This window comes from Lathamus discolor, chromosome 17 (assembly GCF_037157495.1).
Source record: "Lathamus discolor isolate bLatDis1 chromosome 17, bLatDis1.hap1, whole genome shotgun sequence".
In the NCBI taxonomy this organism is placed as follows: domain Eukaryota; kingdom Metazoa; phylum Chordata; class Aves; order Psittaciformes; family Psittacidae; genus Lathamus; species Lathamus discolor.
The window spans coordinates 3,402,131-3,417,772 of record NC_088900.1 but is presented as its reverse complement, the minus strand read 5'-3'; the positions used below and the strand labels follow the sequence as shown (position 1 = coordinate 3,417,772).

Genomic DNA, 15,642 nt, shown 5'->3' with positions numbered 1-15,642 from the left:
AGAGCAGTATGGGTTGTCAGGAGAGGTGCTCAGCTCCTCTGCCTTGGCTGTCAAGCCTCCTCTGGCTTAACTAAAGGAGCTATTCATCCAGTCCTTCCTATTGCGTGTCTTCCACAGCAATCAAGTAGAAACACTTTAAGCATCCGTTCGCTTGGCCTAAACTCACCTATTCCAGCGTACACACCAAACCTAACATTTTTCATAAGGACTTTAAGGGGCTGATGAGCCAGCATCACGTGTGAGCCAGCCCCTTGTTCCCTGCCAAAGAGGCAGGTACGTGAGTAAAAGCATGTGTATGCTACAAATAAACCTGACTTCCACATCCCTCTGTGCAGAAATGGGCACCTGATTTCAGCTCTCTGCCAAGCAGAGTAACTGCTCAGGACTCCTCTATCTCCTGCTTTCCGTAGGTCCCACCAGCTGGTCAGAAAGGGGACATAATAAAAGCAAGCAAACCTTTTCTTTTAGCAGCCTGCAAGTCACAAAGCCCATTAGAGTCCCCGTGTTCAAAATCCATACTTGATTATATCACAACAAGTGAAATTGAGAAAAATGACAGCCCCATTTAAAGCTGACATATTTGGTTACGTGTGATAAGAGACACAGGCACCCTGGTGACTGAGGAGGAGAAAGGGGGGACAAATCACTTGCCACTGGAGCAACATGGAAATTCAAGTAAATGTCATCACACTGGGAGGAGACCAGGGTGTGGAGACAAGAGATGTATTTGTGGTTATTCATTAGGCTACACTCGAGCTGCGCTGTGATTAACGTGTGTCAGCTGCAATTTTAGACATTGAAGAGATGTTTGTCGGGTTGGGGAAGGGAAAGCAGGAGATAGGAGCTGATGGGGCTGTCTTGCGCTGCTCTCCAAGCCACATCCTTCAAGGAAAACCAGAGCAATTGGCTATCTTGCCTCTCCTTGCTAAATAAATATCAGTTTCACAAGTTAATAGCCACACAGCTCTCAGACACTCTTCCTCGAGCAAAGGAGGAAGGGTCTGGACAAAGACCTGAGTGAAGTGCTGGAGAGAGAAGGGGAGATGTCCCTGCTGCCCCTGCTATCACTGCTCATGGCCTTGATGCAGCAAAGAAGGGCTCATATGGGGTGACCTGACCTGGGAGATCCCCTTTAGAAGCCTGCCTGGATCACTGGGCAGCAACCATACTCCATGTCCTAACTGGGTCCTTCATCATGCAAGTGAAGACCAAGTCCTGACCAACAGCAGGGAATCATTTGCCTACACTTCTTAAGAGTAATTATTAACCCTGTTCGGTTTGGTGAATGCCTGAAGGGCAAGATGGAACATGCTTTATTCTGGTACCAGTTTGAGCAGCAGATGGTCCCTGCCCTGAGGAACTTACACTCCGAGCAGATGCATCAGACACATTTATATTGGCCTTGCACAGAGGCAGCAGCAAATGCTTTGTACTTATAGAGCAGATCACACGCAAACCCTGTGCCAACGCTCCTGTGTTTCCTCTGGAGGAGGCAACATCAGCCTCATGCTGTTCAGGGAATGATGCCTTGTTAAGGGACATGCTGAAGGTTATGGTGTAAAGCAGAGGCAGAGCACGCAGGGTACCCAATCCCCAAACTTTACTAATGTACATGAAAAAGCAAGAAACTCAAGTATAATCGAGGCAAGAGACCTCCTGGATCCACAGGCCTGAAAAGGCAAGTGTAGCAGGGAAGGGGCAGTTACATTCGATTCCCAGGAGGTTGAAGATTGACCCTTTTTGATCTATTAAATCATTGATGCTAAATTCTGCACATACCAAAGGAAACACAATTTGAACCAGCTTTTAATTACTTGTTTATTCCTGGCAGCAGCCCCTCGGCACAGAGATGTATGCACAAGTTTGTTTATGCCTATATCCAACATTGCATCCTTAACAGCCTTCCGAATGGAGGGGGTGGCTGGGAGAGGCAGCTTTAATTGTTTTACCCTTTTGGCTGCTATTATTGAGCTGATAGGAAACCAAGACTCTATTTCGTGTCACGCTCAGCACTGTACAGAGCATGTTGGCAGACTGCGGATCGGGAATAATAAGACATCCTGTTGCAAAGGACCTGGCTGCCTGAGCTCACCTCCTGTGATACCAGGGAACCAAGGTCTTTGTGTGGCCCATATGGGGGAAACCTGTCCTCTCCGGAGCTTCAGGAAGAAGCTAGAACAAACAGAAAATGGGAGCGCAAGAAAATCTATGAGAACTTAAGACGAGTGTTGCCTAAGCGAAGACAGGACACAACATCATGTATGTGCTTCCTCTGCTCTGAGCCACAGCCACCACGTGATGCCTGACCTGCCTTTCGGGTGGCAGCAGCTAACCACACCACTGCTGCTACTGGACAGCAAGAGATTATTGAATGCAGCAGAGCAGCAGCCAGAGCCAGTTGCTAAACAACGGCAAGCTCCCTTCTCACTCCTTCCTGGCCAGAAGCAAGGGGGACTGAGAGCACCCGTGCAGAGCAGAGAGCATCCTAATTGCAAGGAGCCTCCCCTGGGCAGAACCTACTGATCTTTAGCATGAACAACTGAGAGGAGGCAAATAAGAAGGGTTGAGGGCAGAGCAACAGAGCCAGCGCAGGGCAAGGAGTTAACTGTACGTAGCAGAGTTCATCCCGCTGTGTGCCTTCTCCAGCGCAGTGCCCTGGGCCGCTCAAGGGGTGCCTTTTTCCCTTTGCCTGCTTGTGATGAAGAAAGCAGAGCACCGATCTGTGTGTAGAGCATCTACAAGAGGTCACAGCTGAGAAAGCAATCCTAGGTATCTTCCTGGCCTTCTCAGATGAGAGGAGGCAGCAAGGCTGCAAACCACAGAGGCTGGGAACGCAGCTGAGATTACGATATTTAGGACCAGGGCTTTGCTCATGGCCCCCCAGGAAGTGCAGTATGGGAGGAGGAGGAAGCAGAGCCAGCAGAGATGGGGGATTTGAACAACAGGAATCGAATCCACAAGCCAGAAAGACAGAAGAAAGAGGGAAATAAAGGTCAAGCACATTTGCGCTTAATTAAGAAACAAAAGCGTTTTTATGAGTCATTAATTTTTCTTCTTTATCTCGGCACACTCGCATGCAAATAGTGGCAGGACATAAATGGATATAAAATAAACCTCTTACCATATGAACTCGATAGAGGATGCTAATTCCCAAAGTCATGAATGGCTTCGAGAAATCAATCACCTTCTCCCGCTCTGCGGTTATGGTCAGCCCCGCCACGGCCAGATCGGCTTTCTGGAGAGAAAGGAGAGCAGAGAGGATCAGGACCCTGAGCCTAGGAAAGCAGCAGAGCCCTGCCAGGCCCACACAGGACACCCGCTCCTGGAGGATGGATGTCCCATCCTTGTGGGGGTGCGTTTGTTGTAGGGCAAACCCGAGGCTCCATGGAAACAGCGCGTTGTTGGTGATGCCCACTAGTTCAGGCTGTGCTCCCACATCCCTCTCCCCGGGTGGGTTTCGCATCAGCCCTGATCAAACACACTCCAAAGTTTAACTCGCCTTGTGCTCCGGACCATTCTCCTCATTTTCCCTTTCCTCACATGGGTGTTTTTATACTTGAAGGTTGGAAAAGCACTAAACAACCAGTAGGGAGCCCACTGTGCTTAAAGCAAACAGAATGGTAACCCCTGCCCCAGGTGCTCACAGCCTGATTGCCATTTCAATTAGCTGAATGGGTTAAGACCTGGCAAAACAGGAGCCATCGAGACAATCACTACTGTACCAATCTGACCGAGATACAAGCTCCCCCTTCCAAAGCCCCTGTTGAACACAGCTGCTCCCTTCCAGTCAAGAGTGTTACTTGCAAGCACCACAGGTAGGACAGCATAGCACAGCAGCATCACTACCCCCCATAGCCTGAGTCTACAAGCCTGCCGGCCCCAGACTTCCATAACTGCAGATGAGCCTCCAAAAAATTCAGAGGACTGGCATAAGATTTTCCAGAATGACTTGCAAAGTAAATGAGATTTGGGGAAAAAAAATAGAATTTCTTCCAATGTTAATACCCTTGTAATATAGATAAGGGATTTGAATTTTAAATATTATTTTTTATTACTGTAGCTCTTTTAATGTCTGTAATTGCTTTCTGTCAAAATTTAACCTTCTCCGTTCCCTTCAACACGTGTCTGCCTGCTTTGGAGGATGGTGGTTATACAAGGGGAAAAAGAGAAGGGGAGGAAAAGAAAAACTATCTGCACTTGTTGTCCCTGTGTTTCATAAGGTCTGTGCAGAAGCCAAGGCACCATCAGGACCAAAGACCCGGTAAAATAAGGGGCTTATCTCCCTGGATCTATGCACCACACAAAGGCTCATCTGGGCGTGCATCACACTTACCGTGCTCTCTGACCCTACTGCTCTTCGCATTGCTTCACTTAGGAGGACTGATCACCTCCCAGCAGAGCTTTGCTTCCCCACCTCTGCCCCCACCAGACTCAAAGGCAGGCAGGGAGGCAGGGCCGGTGAAAGGCTGGAATTGCAAAAGGGAAGAGCAGCACTGCTGGAGCCTGCAGGATGAAGGAAAGGGAAGAGAAAAGAAAGGTCTTCCGCAAGCCTGCCCAGTGATGAGGGGGTCACGGGGAAGGTGATATTTCACAGTCCATGCAGGACTGCTTTATTGGACAAGCTCAGTGCCAGATCTCTGCAATTGTTTCCAAGAAGCTATTACGGATTCCTAGGAGGTTCAGGCTGCAATGAATTACGAGCTAGGGAGAATTTCTGCCTAGCCAGACATTTACCCACAGGGTTTTAAAAAGGCACCAATAATCATAACGCCGTGTGTGAGCAGTTGAGCCTTGTGTAAACACCAGCAGGTTACTGAAATGGGACCAGTTCATCTGTGGAACATGGCACGTGAGGGATATTATCCACCAAGAGAGCCTAAAGCTTCCTAAACCACTCTTGTCTATACTCAAAAGGGTTTGCAGGTACTATTGTCATGGGGAGAGCTCTCCTAGGAAAGCCCCTTGTGAAGATACAGCTTATTCTAACAGATTTCTTCCCCCAGTTCTTCGAACAGAATACAGCTCTACCAGCAAAGTTGTAGACTAAATAGATGGTAAATATGCTACATCAAAAGTGTGCCATGCAAAAGCTCCAAGGACATTTCCATTCCCGTCCAGACGCCAACACAAAGGTGCTGCTGAAAGGAGCAGTGTGGCCCTCAGGTCTACCCAGCTAAATCCCCATACCCTGCTTTCTCACAGGTGGGATGCAGTCAGGGAACTTTCTGCACCCTGGTTATTCCCCTGCTACTGTCCTTTGGGACCCTTCCAGACCACGTAGGCAGCAACATCTTGAAAGCTGCTCTTCCCTATGCAAAATAGAATGCAAAGCCATCCCAATCCCTCTGCCTAAGGAGCAGAAACAGCGCAGAAGGGCTGCCTTCCCTGGGACACACAGGTTTTGTGCCCGGGTCCCTTCTCTTTCTTCCAGAGGGTCCTTCCATGCCATCAGAGCTGATTTCCTTATGCTCATTCCCTGCTTGGTCAACTTTAGTCCCTTTCAGGACTTACGCCAGCATCAGAGCTTACAGCCTGCTCTAACCCGTGCACACGCACATCTTCCTTCTCCTGTGCCCTGCGCCAGGAACCTGGCTCCTTGTGGCTTTAGCTGCGCTTTGTTAAAGACTCACTCACTCTCTCTGCAGGCTCAGAAGTCGTGCAAGTTAAGAGCCGATTTCTGACAGCCATAAACTTTGATCAGGGAATGGCAGGCCATGTATTCCCTGCCTGAACACCATCCATTTCATGCTTCTACTTTCCTTCCTGATGTTAACCAAGCTTCTTGTGATTCACTGAGGTCAGTGTATCTTAGTTACAGGAGCTCTGCCAACCTGAGTGCTCTCCAGCCCTCCCCACCCGAGCACGGGTAGGAGTTGGCATTTTATGGACTGAACAATGCATTGAGGAAGAAAAGGATTTTGCTTTGTGCTTCTGCATTCTGTCCACAGCTGAGCCCTGGGGGGAAAGAGAACAGGAGGAAAAGGATGCGGGGAAGAAGGGGCAAACCCTGCTTGATTTTCATCCTTCCAGCACAGTTACAGCTATAAATGTCAGTGTGAAATAAGCTTAGAAAAAGACCCAGAGCATTTTGGGACTAGAGACAGACACTTCCTTAACAAGACACTGCTTAAACAAGCCCAAACTCTCAATAGGTCAGAGGAAGCCCCGGTGGGCTGTTGGTTTGAGATAAAAGCATGAGGTGCCACCACCACACCTGGCATTAACCATGCGATCAAGGCCCACGTTGCCCCTATAAAGGATGCTAAACCCAGGGGCCAAGCTGGACTCCTAAAGAGGAGCAACAATTAAGCAGCCTTAAGAAGCAAACTGCAGGGACTGCCACAGCCCAAAGGAGGCACCTGCACTCATCTCAGCACTAAAGGTGATGAATGGGGCCTGATGTCAGCCCGGACAGAGAGGATCCCACCCAAGTCTCCCATGCCACGGGCTACCAGCTGGGAGACCAGCTCTGCTCCAGCCCCACAGTGATTCCCAACCTCCTGTCAAGCTACGGACACAGAACACAGTGAGAGTCCCAGCGGCGAAAGGCTTTGGGCTGTCTCTGTGTCAGAAACATGGAAAACAAACCTGAAGGACAGCTCTGGGAGCATGAGGCTCTTCGCAGAGCAGGAATCCCTGACTTGAACAGCACACTGGATGCTACATCCCCTGGGTACCCGTAAGAGCATCATTCTCACCAGTGCTGCCCATAAAAGCATGACCAAGGTTAGGGAAAGCTATTTCTTACACTGCTTCCATGTTTAAAGAGCCTTCTAGAAAGCCAAAATCAGTGTTCAACCTTCAGGACCCACCTGAGCACAAGGCACAGCAGTTTGGCTGCAGCCTGCAGCAATGACAGAGCAGTCTCTCTGCATCTGCACATCTGTCCCATGGCACAAGGAGTACAGCTCTGCCACCGGATCAATGTACTGATTGCTTCCGCTCCAACTGCCCATCTGATTTGACAGGAGCTATTTTGGGTAATGCAGCTCCTACTGATGGAGGCAGGTTGTGCACTCAGATGCATATTCTTGCATTTCAAAGCAGGGCCAGATGAGGGTCACTCAAAACCAGTGTTTGAATTTTCCTTAAGGACACGCATGATTTCTGACACATGACAAGTGACAGCCTGCAAACCCTGGAGGCTGCAGCCCTCCACTTCAGCCACAGCCAGCAATGAGAGTCAGCAATCAGTACAGACGTCAGCCTCAGGTCTGCCTTTATCCACCTTTCCTCACTTGGGTGGGAGGAAAACATCTGTGCCAGGTGTTCACCATGCCCATGGCAAAAGCCAGTTTAAGGTGAAGCACAAAGGAATGGGGAACAGCAGCAAGACCTAACCAGCTCCCACACCTGCCTGCTTCCCACCCTCTTAAGCCCCCCAGTGTCACATTTGCCAGCACAATAAGTGTGCAAACAGACTCCCCCTCCCTTCACCCACACACAGCTTTTCTCTCTGAACACCCACTGCCACGTGGAGAGCAGGACTGCCAACGATGAACCATCTTCTCCTTCCTGCCCTTCCCCATCTTTGGAGCAGTTGAAGGGACAGCACCTCTGATTGTAAAACACCACCTTGTCACCAGCAAGGAAGCCGGAAAAACCATCATCCAAAAAGCTTTAAGGCCCTTTCAGTTCATGGTGTTGCTGCTCCCAAGGCAGGACCCTTCCATGAGATGGACAGCTTCATCTCCCTCACTCTAAAATGATTTTGGATCAAGATTGCTGACTTAGACACAGAAGACTCTACAGCTCTTCCCCTAATCCCGGCCCCCCTCAGCCTTAGCTCTTAATTTGCCTTGTGAGCAGGTCGATAAGATATGTACTGGTAAATTTGGGTCAACAACAGATTTATGTTCATATAGCATCCTTCTCAATCATATCATAGCTCACAATTAGCTGTAATGCAATTTTCAGCACTTAAGAATAAATCAATAGCTGGTTAATTTAGAAGCAATAAAATGAAACACTTTTCCCATATAGCCTACAGTTGCTCTGAAGAGATTCAGTGCCACAGAAGGGATTACAGAGGCAAAAATAATATTGGAAAGGTATTGCATGGAGCTGGATAATTGTCTGACCTTCTGGTCCTGCACACCAAGCGCATGTCAGACAAGCCTTATTTTCTGATCGGTGCAAAGGAGGAATCGCTTCCCTACAGTAATACAGCACTGCAGAAAGATATAGAAGCAGAGCTTTTATTTTGCGTAGGATTTGGGAAGTTTGTGTCCCAACTGATGTCCCCTCTCTGTGCTGAAGAATGCATGGAGAAAAGCGGCCAGGGGATAAACCCACTGAAAGAGGAATGTGTGTGCCCAGCATCGGATGCGCTGGCTCTCATGCTTTCAGCGGTCCTCAGAGCAAGACAGGGGATGAACAAGGGGCTGGAACAAACCCCTTTGGGGGCAAACTGTCAAGGAAGGAGAGGAGCCCCTTTGGCTCAGAAACGGACTCAGAAAGCAATATCCCAGGCAGCCCTGAATAAACACAACAGCACGCACGTGGCCAGCTCTGCCCTCGCTGACCTGATCCAAAGTGCCAGTCCCTGGGACTGATCAAAAACTTGCTGAAGCCATTATAAAGACTCTAAAGGGCCTAGGAAGAGCAAAGCAGAGAAAGCTTTGTCTGTTCTCCAGCTTTTGATTTAGCATCACACAGGCTTTGCTAGCTCCATAGTGCCGAAACAGAAATGAAAATCCTCCTAAATAAGGCTCGAGCTGCAGAAGAAACAAATGGTTTCCATGCGAAGATGAAGTTAAAACACTTAGCACTAAAGAAAAACAACCCTCCAGAAGCTCCCATTTAATGAAGAGGCACTGCCAAGGTTAGTAGGCCAAAAATCTGATGGCTGTTCCCTTCCTTTGTTTGCACAGATCACACGCTGCTCTCTGCGCCTTCCTTCTTGCCTCCCAAAAGCAGCATTGCGGAGCAGTAATTGTGTGTGTGTGTATATACACACACAGAGACATGTATAAAAACTATGCCAATAGCCCCCAGCATTTTCAAACAACCTTGCAGAAGGCTTTTTAGTAGAAGCAGAAGGAGGTGGGATCTCGGCTGGCGTCGGGAACTATCATTCCATTGGGGAAAGGCGACGCAGGAGACAGTGTGCTAGTTCAGGAGGGATCTCCAGTCCATACCGTGCCCTGACCCTGGCCTTTAGAAAGTCTTTTAGGCATTAAGCTGTCCCACCTGACTTCCAATGAAGCTCCTAAGGTAGGTTAAGTGTCAGCCATGTCCCTCTGGCCATCTGGAAAGAAGCACACAGATGCTGGTGGGCATCTCCTAGGGATGCTCGCTCATCGTCTGCAGCACGGAGGAAAGCAGGAGCCCCAGACCCCTGCCTGGAGCCACAGGGGATGGATTGGGGCCCTTACTCCTGCACTTTGCAGGAGGACGTGCCACTGCTGTGAGGATAACGATGGGTGGGCTCAGAGGCTCCTCTCATGCAGTGGATTATCATGGATACACCTCACTGTGGATTTGCTGCCAGCTGAGAAACTATCGCTGGGTTCTCACAGGTGCTTCGGTTATAACAAGGCAGGGTAGAAATCAGTGAGCAAGGAAGTATTAGTTTAAATAACATCAATCTTAATGTTAGCTTTGGCTAAGCCTATTTTACTAAGGATCTTGGAGCATTTTGTGAGCGGTATTTAAGCTTCAGGATCCCTGGGGAAGGACTGCCTTTAACTCAAGAGGAAAACAAAGAGCAGGGAGATGGGGACAGGCAGAGCACACATGAACTCAGAGCTCTTGTCTAACCCAGCCAAAGCATTCAGGTTTCAGCCCAGCTGCTGTGCAGCAACGCTGCAAAGCAGAGCTGTGAAAGGATCTCAAGCCACACACTTAAGCAGACAAAAAACGTTCTCCGAAAACAATACTCAAAGTTAAGGGGCTGAAATAAATCTGCCCAAACTTTTCTGCATAGAAATGCACTTCTCATTTGCTTCCCTCTAAGTACTTTACACGCTGTCGCATCAACACCACAAACACATTTACCATTGGGAGAACACATTAAATGGAGACCCTCTGGTCAAAGACTCACAAGTGGACTAAAACCCCCATCCATCCTTATCACTCTGGAGCACTTAATAAAGCACCAGGGCTTTTCATTGCCAAGTCCCACTAGAGCACAGTTACAAAGAGCAGCTAATTCACTTACCCGAGCAATGAGCTCCCCGACCATCCCTGTCCACGTGCCGTTTGCCTCAGGGACTCCATACACACCATCGCCAACGAGGTGGATCTTATAGTTGAAACGCAGGATCTCCGCCAGCTCCTTCAGCATGTCCACGCAGAAGCCCTCGTAGCGGTCGTTGCCTTCCAGCTCTTGATGGTTCCACTTCAGCATTAAGTAAGGGTTTTCCTGCATTGAAACTGGGCAGCTGTCATTCCCATCTTAGCCGAGGTATCCCACCAGCACGGCGCTGAGCACAGGGCACAAAGAGCAGGGGCACCCAGGCCAACCTCCAATCCCAATGTACCCCTCTCGACCAGGGTATAAGAGATGTGGAAAGCTGGTTTGATCACTTGGGAACCCGAGGTGTAAAGCTAACAGAGCCGTTTCTACACTGGTACTCACTGGTCCCTGCTGTGTCAGGGATATGCTGGAAGCGCATCGGGTTTATCCCAGTTTAGGATACGAAACTGAGCTAAGAGATCACGCGCTGGGGGCTGTTTCCAAATGGGATATGCCAAAGCAGCCCAGTGACTGCTCCGAGTTACGGCAGGACGGACAGATTCGAGCCTCACTTGGCATACAGCCACTTCTTCAGTTTGTCCCTCTTTTCAACAAACTTTTGGCACTATTTCCTCACATCCCACAGAGTTCTTCAGGATTCTGAGTATTTTTTATGAAGGAGCACTGGGAAAAACCATAGGACAAGCAGCACCTGCAATAAGGACAGTGGTGCCTGCAGATGTGAAGTCTTGGTTCATGAAAGTTGCACCCACCTTGGCCAATTTCAGTGATTTTATGGGTAGAAGGGACAATTGTCCCTTCCAACTTACCAGCTGTACACAAAACAAGAACATCATTCCGAGGTGAATGTAAAATGGCAACTTATCCCCATCCTAGTCCTCTCCCCAGCTGCTTCTGAACTCATCAAATATCATTTCCATATGAAACATCAACTTGAGTTTAATTACACTGTCATGAATTGTCCTCAGTGCTGTAATTAGAGATTGGATCGTCTGTTCTTTATGAAATCAGTGTTCAGCTCTGCATGCTGGGGGCCAACGGGGGTAGGAAGAGGGAATAATATCCTAGCTGATTGACACCTCTGAGCATTGGGATGGCGAAGAGCTAATGGGAACTGTAGGTGACCCCCTCACTTACCAGGATGGTGGTGACAATGAGCGTGGTGTTGAACAGACTGTCTGATATGTTGGAGGAGAAGATCCTGTTGTCCATGCTGAGTCCTTCAGAAACGTGCCAGTGGCCGATCTGGAGAGATAAAACAGCACAATAAGGGAATTTACAGGGCAAATTACTGTACACTCCTGCCATATGGCTCTGGTGATAGACAACCATCAAAGCTGGCCCTGGAAGGGGTGCTTATGAATGCTCCATTAGCTTTACAGTGCACCCCCACAAAGGGCCAGCAGAAAGATTAACACACTGGTGCACGGCCCCAGCACTCCCCCATCAAAATACAACGCCAAAATCCTGTCCCTGCTCACAGCCTTCTCACGTGTCCTTGTGTAGCAGTGGAAAAGCCCTGCACAGGAAAAAGCCGTGTGATGGGCAGCTCATGGTAGCCAAGCAGCCTTTTGCATTGTCCCCATATGCCACCAAGATGGGTCCATCTTACCCAGCAGACTCCACACAGCCAAACCTGCAAGCTCATCGCTCCCAGTGAGGTGCAGCTGGGAGTCTCTGCCATCCCTCAACACTCACACGTGCGCTGTGTGTTATGGACACAGCTTGGAAGAACTTCAGGAAGTGCTGAAAGTCTGAATTTACAGTGAAGGTCCAAAACTGAGGGTTCCTGCCCCCAGATTCCTGCCCTGCCTTATGCTGTCTGTGTAACAAAGGTTTCACCTGCCTGAAAGCAAGCAAAACCTCTTGCTGTCCTCCTGTGGGTGTCACTGTCATTAGTTGACGGCTGCTATAGGCACTGTTTGTTCCTTGGAGGAAAACATCACTTGACAGGCAGTATCACAGCATCACGGCTTCCCCTGCAATCCCAGAGCAGCAGTCGGTGCCAACGCAGGGCAGATGCCTTCCAGCCCTGACCAGCAGCTCCACCTTGGTGGCAGTTGGTGAAATGAAGCCATGCTCTTAGTGGTGCTGCACCATGACTCATCGCCTCTATCTACTGTAACGGATGCCAACTACAATGATTAAGTACGTCCAAACTCTTTGACTCAGGCTCATCACCCCCGACAGCTCCACGGCCAGCCTAATTCACCAACCATGCCTCAGCATCGCTGCAGCAAACCTAATTCCCAGCACCAGTGGCAGGGACCGGTCCTCCCGTGCTCGGGAGGCCGTTGTGACTCAGCTGTGACGCAAGGCAACCAGCCGCTGCCTTCAGCCAGGGGGGAGGAATATTCTATAAAACCTAATTTTAACTTCAAGAGCCCAATCTCCCTCCCTCCGAGCTCTGGGCAGGGAGATCAGCACCTCCAGCAGCTCGTTCTGAGCATGCAAATTAGGCTTTCTCCCTCTTATGCTCCCTAAAAGAGCATCCGTTTTATCTCATGGATAGACCGGTGGCTGAGGGAGGCCAGCTCCTTCTGAGACCCCTTCTCTCCCCTTATTCTCCTGCAAAGCCTCTCTCCCTCTGTCATGTCCCAAAGTCCTCTGACACCACTCAAGCAAGCTGCTGCATCCCTAAGAGGGAGTGGGTGACCCCAATGCACAGGGGTGTCTTCACAGCTCTTCTAGAGCCACGGTGCCAGAGCAAATCCATTCCCACTTCTCCTGCACTGACAAGAGCTGTCTCGGGCACTGTTGGTCTCAGGCAGGTTATCCTTTCGCTGTGCCACGCTTGTCAGGGTGGTAGGAACAAATCGATTTCTCTTCCGTCAAAGAGTAATCTTATTATGTTCAAAGAGTTGGGCGGAAGGCGACAGCAGAGCCACCGGCCAGGCGGAGGCACTGCCATGGAAATGAACGGGAGGCACGCTGATTTACACCGCCCCAGGATTGACTCCACGCACTCCGTCTCTTTTCCTGGCAGTGCTTTGCCTCTGGCATAACTGATGGCTCGAGGACTTCAGAGTCACTTCCCAGCCAAACACAACCTGAAACTGCAGGCATTCCACTGCGCTGTCAGCAGACTGCATCGCTTTGGACATTGAGGAAAGGGCCAAGTCCTTTCTTCTTCTGGCTGTCAGGGCAAATCCAGCCCGAGCGAATGACAAGCCGTTACAATAGTGGCCATCTGTAAAGAACCCCAAATCCAGTCCCCTCAGCCCTAGGCACAAGGAGCGGTGGGAAAAGCAGACAGGGCATCTTGGACTCAATGGCTTTGCAGAAGGAAAGCAGGCAGGGGAAGCAAAGGACAGCCACGTGCATGTCCATGTCTGCTCTCCTCCCCAGCTGGAGTTGAGGCACTGGGATGCAGCAGCGCAGGCAGAGCTGGCCGAGTCCCCAGGAGGGGCTCGTTTACTCTGTAAATAACACAACGGTGATTATTCCCCCGAGCCGTCAGACCAGCCCCTTCACCACCATTAATAATGCTCTGCTAAAAGCACCAGTCATGGCAAGGACCTCTGAATGCATTGGAAGCACCAACTCTCATGGCTCACCACCACCAGGAGAGGCACTGAGGGTTATTAGCATCACCTGACAGATGGAGGCACAGTGACAGCATGTCTAGGAGCAGATCTTGAGCATCCCGCTCTCTTGACAGCTTGTTGTGACTTTACTACCACCAAGCTCATAGCATCACAGTTGCGCTGTAGCGCAGGACTCATCTCTAGGAGCAACTGTCCCAAACTGGGAGATTTACCATGCACTTCATGGCCAGGGAGTCCTTGAAGCACAGGTTTAACTAGCCTGAGCAGGGTCTGCATCAGCAAGACGGGAGGAATTCATCCTGGCTCTATTCCCCGGCTCTGCAGAAAGGTGCTTTCCTCTTGCTGTGATTGCTAAACAAGGGACCCTCTGCAGCAACCGCCTCTCTGAGCGATCAGTCCTAAACATTGCCTAGATTTCTCAACCAGAGATTAGTGACAGATTAACTTCAATGTTAACAGCCCTCACTGTTCCCACATTTGTCCCTCTCCTGCTGGCACACTGAGACTAATTGACTGCCTCCCCCCCTTCTGACAGTGCGGGGGGTTTGACCTTGCTCTTAATACAGCACCAAAGCCAAACACTCCCAATGTGCTGGGGTACTTCAAGCCCATCCTGGCTTGTTCCGGCTCACCACTGTCCCCCTCACAGCATGCTAAAGCCACTAATTGACTCCTCTTGCTGTTTGCTCCTGAAGCGTAATGTGTCCGGATGTTTGGGATCATCAGATCTCTTCCTCTCTTGCAAGATGGATGTCAAGGTGATTTTAATCACCTCTATCTATGTGTAAAAAGCCTCTGAAAAAGACAAAACACATTCACCTGCAAAATGTGTTAGGAAACAATCAAATGCTCTACACGGTCATGGATAAGATGATCCTGTTGTTAAGGCACTGGACTAGGACTTAAGAATATTTAGGACTTGGGATTTTTTAGTAGCACATATGATTGGTCTGTATAAATACAGCAGGTGGAGGAGGCCCATAGCAAAGAGGTAGAACAGCTTTTGTAGCTAAAATGATAGCGCTGGCACAAAAATAAATAGATATAAACCAGCCAGAAATAAACAGGCTGAAAACTGGAAGAGGGTTTCTAATGATCAAGGGAGCTTCAGTGATGGCATACCTTTCCCAGAAGAGCAACGAGGGCAACACAACCACCTTGCTGCAAGCTGGAGATCCATGCATTTGTGAGAGGGATTATCCAACCTGGTGACAGATGACAGCTTGTGGCTGGGATGGACAAAGTCCCATCCATGCTCTTACAGGGCCAGAAGGAGAGCCAGCCCCCTCAGCCTGTACTGCCTGCGATGCCTGCCAGCATCTCAGGTCTGACTTGTTGTATGTCCTTATCACAGGCAGGGAGCAAACACACAGCTCCAGAGCAACCCAGCCCAAAAAGCCTCGAGCCTGGAATAAGCAAGTGCCATTGCTCATGACACTGCCCCATCCCCACAGGCAGGAAAGGTGCCTCAATGCAGTTGCACTGCAAAAGGTGTTATTATGATCAGTGACACTTAAAGGATTTCTCATCACCAGCGGCTAACAAGATGCAAGCGGGGTATTCCCGATTCACTCCTTCACTCCTTCAGCTCCCCGGTTCAGACACAGTCACATTAATGATGCCGGGCTTTCAAGTTCCTTGTGGCATGAGATGACAAAATACTGCTCAAACTAATGATTTTAATGAAGTCTTCAGCTCAGTGCCCCGCAGGCCTGAACGGCAGCTGATGGCAGGGAGTGATGACATAGCAAGAGCTCTCTGTAAGCTTCAGAGGCACCACAGGGACTCACCATCCTCACTCCCCAGCTAAGAGTTAAGGTAAAGCCAGCCCTGAATACAGACGTGTTCAAACAGGCAGGGGACCACCACTGCGCCAAGCACAGATACCTTTAG

The 15,642-nt window shown here is 49.6% G+C and overlaps 1 protein-coding gene across 5 annotated transcripts in view; it reads right to left on the bottom strand.

Moving 5' to 3' along the window:
• Positions 1–15,642, bottom strand: part of GRIK4 (glutamate ionotropic receptor kainate type subunit 4) — a 180,264-nt gene that overhangs the window by 13,860 nt on the left and 150,762 nt on the right. For all 5 annotated transcript variants that reach the window (XR_010616437.1, XM_065697041.1, XM_065697044.1 and 2 more), the window contains exons 11-13: positions 11,339–11,446; positions 10,163–10,366; positions 3,122–3,235 (exon numbers count right to left, since the gene is read on the bottom strand). Coding sequence is in view for 4 of the 5 variants with exons in the window: in XM_065697041.1 (XP_065553113.1) it covers positions 3,122–3,235; positions 10,163–10,366; positions 11,339–11,446 (426 nt within the window). In the remaining variant the exon portion in view is untranslated. The remainder of the gene's footprint in view (positions 1–3,121; positions 3,236–10,162; positions 10,367–11,338; positions 11,447–15,642) is intronic.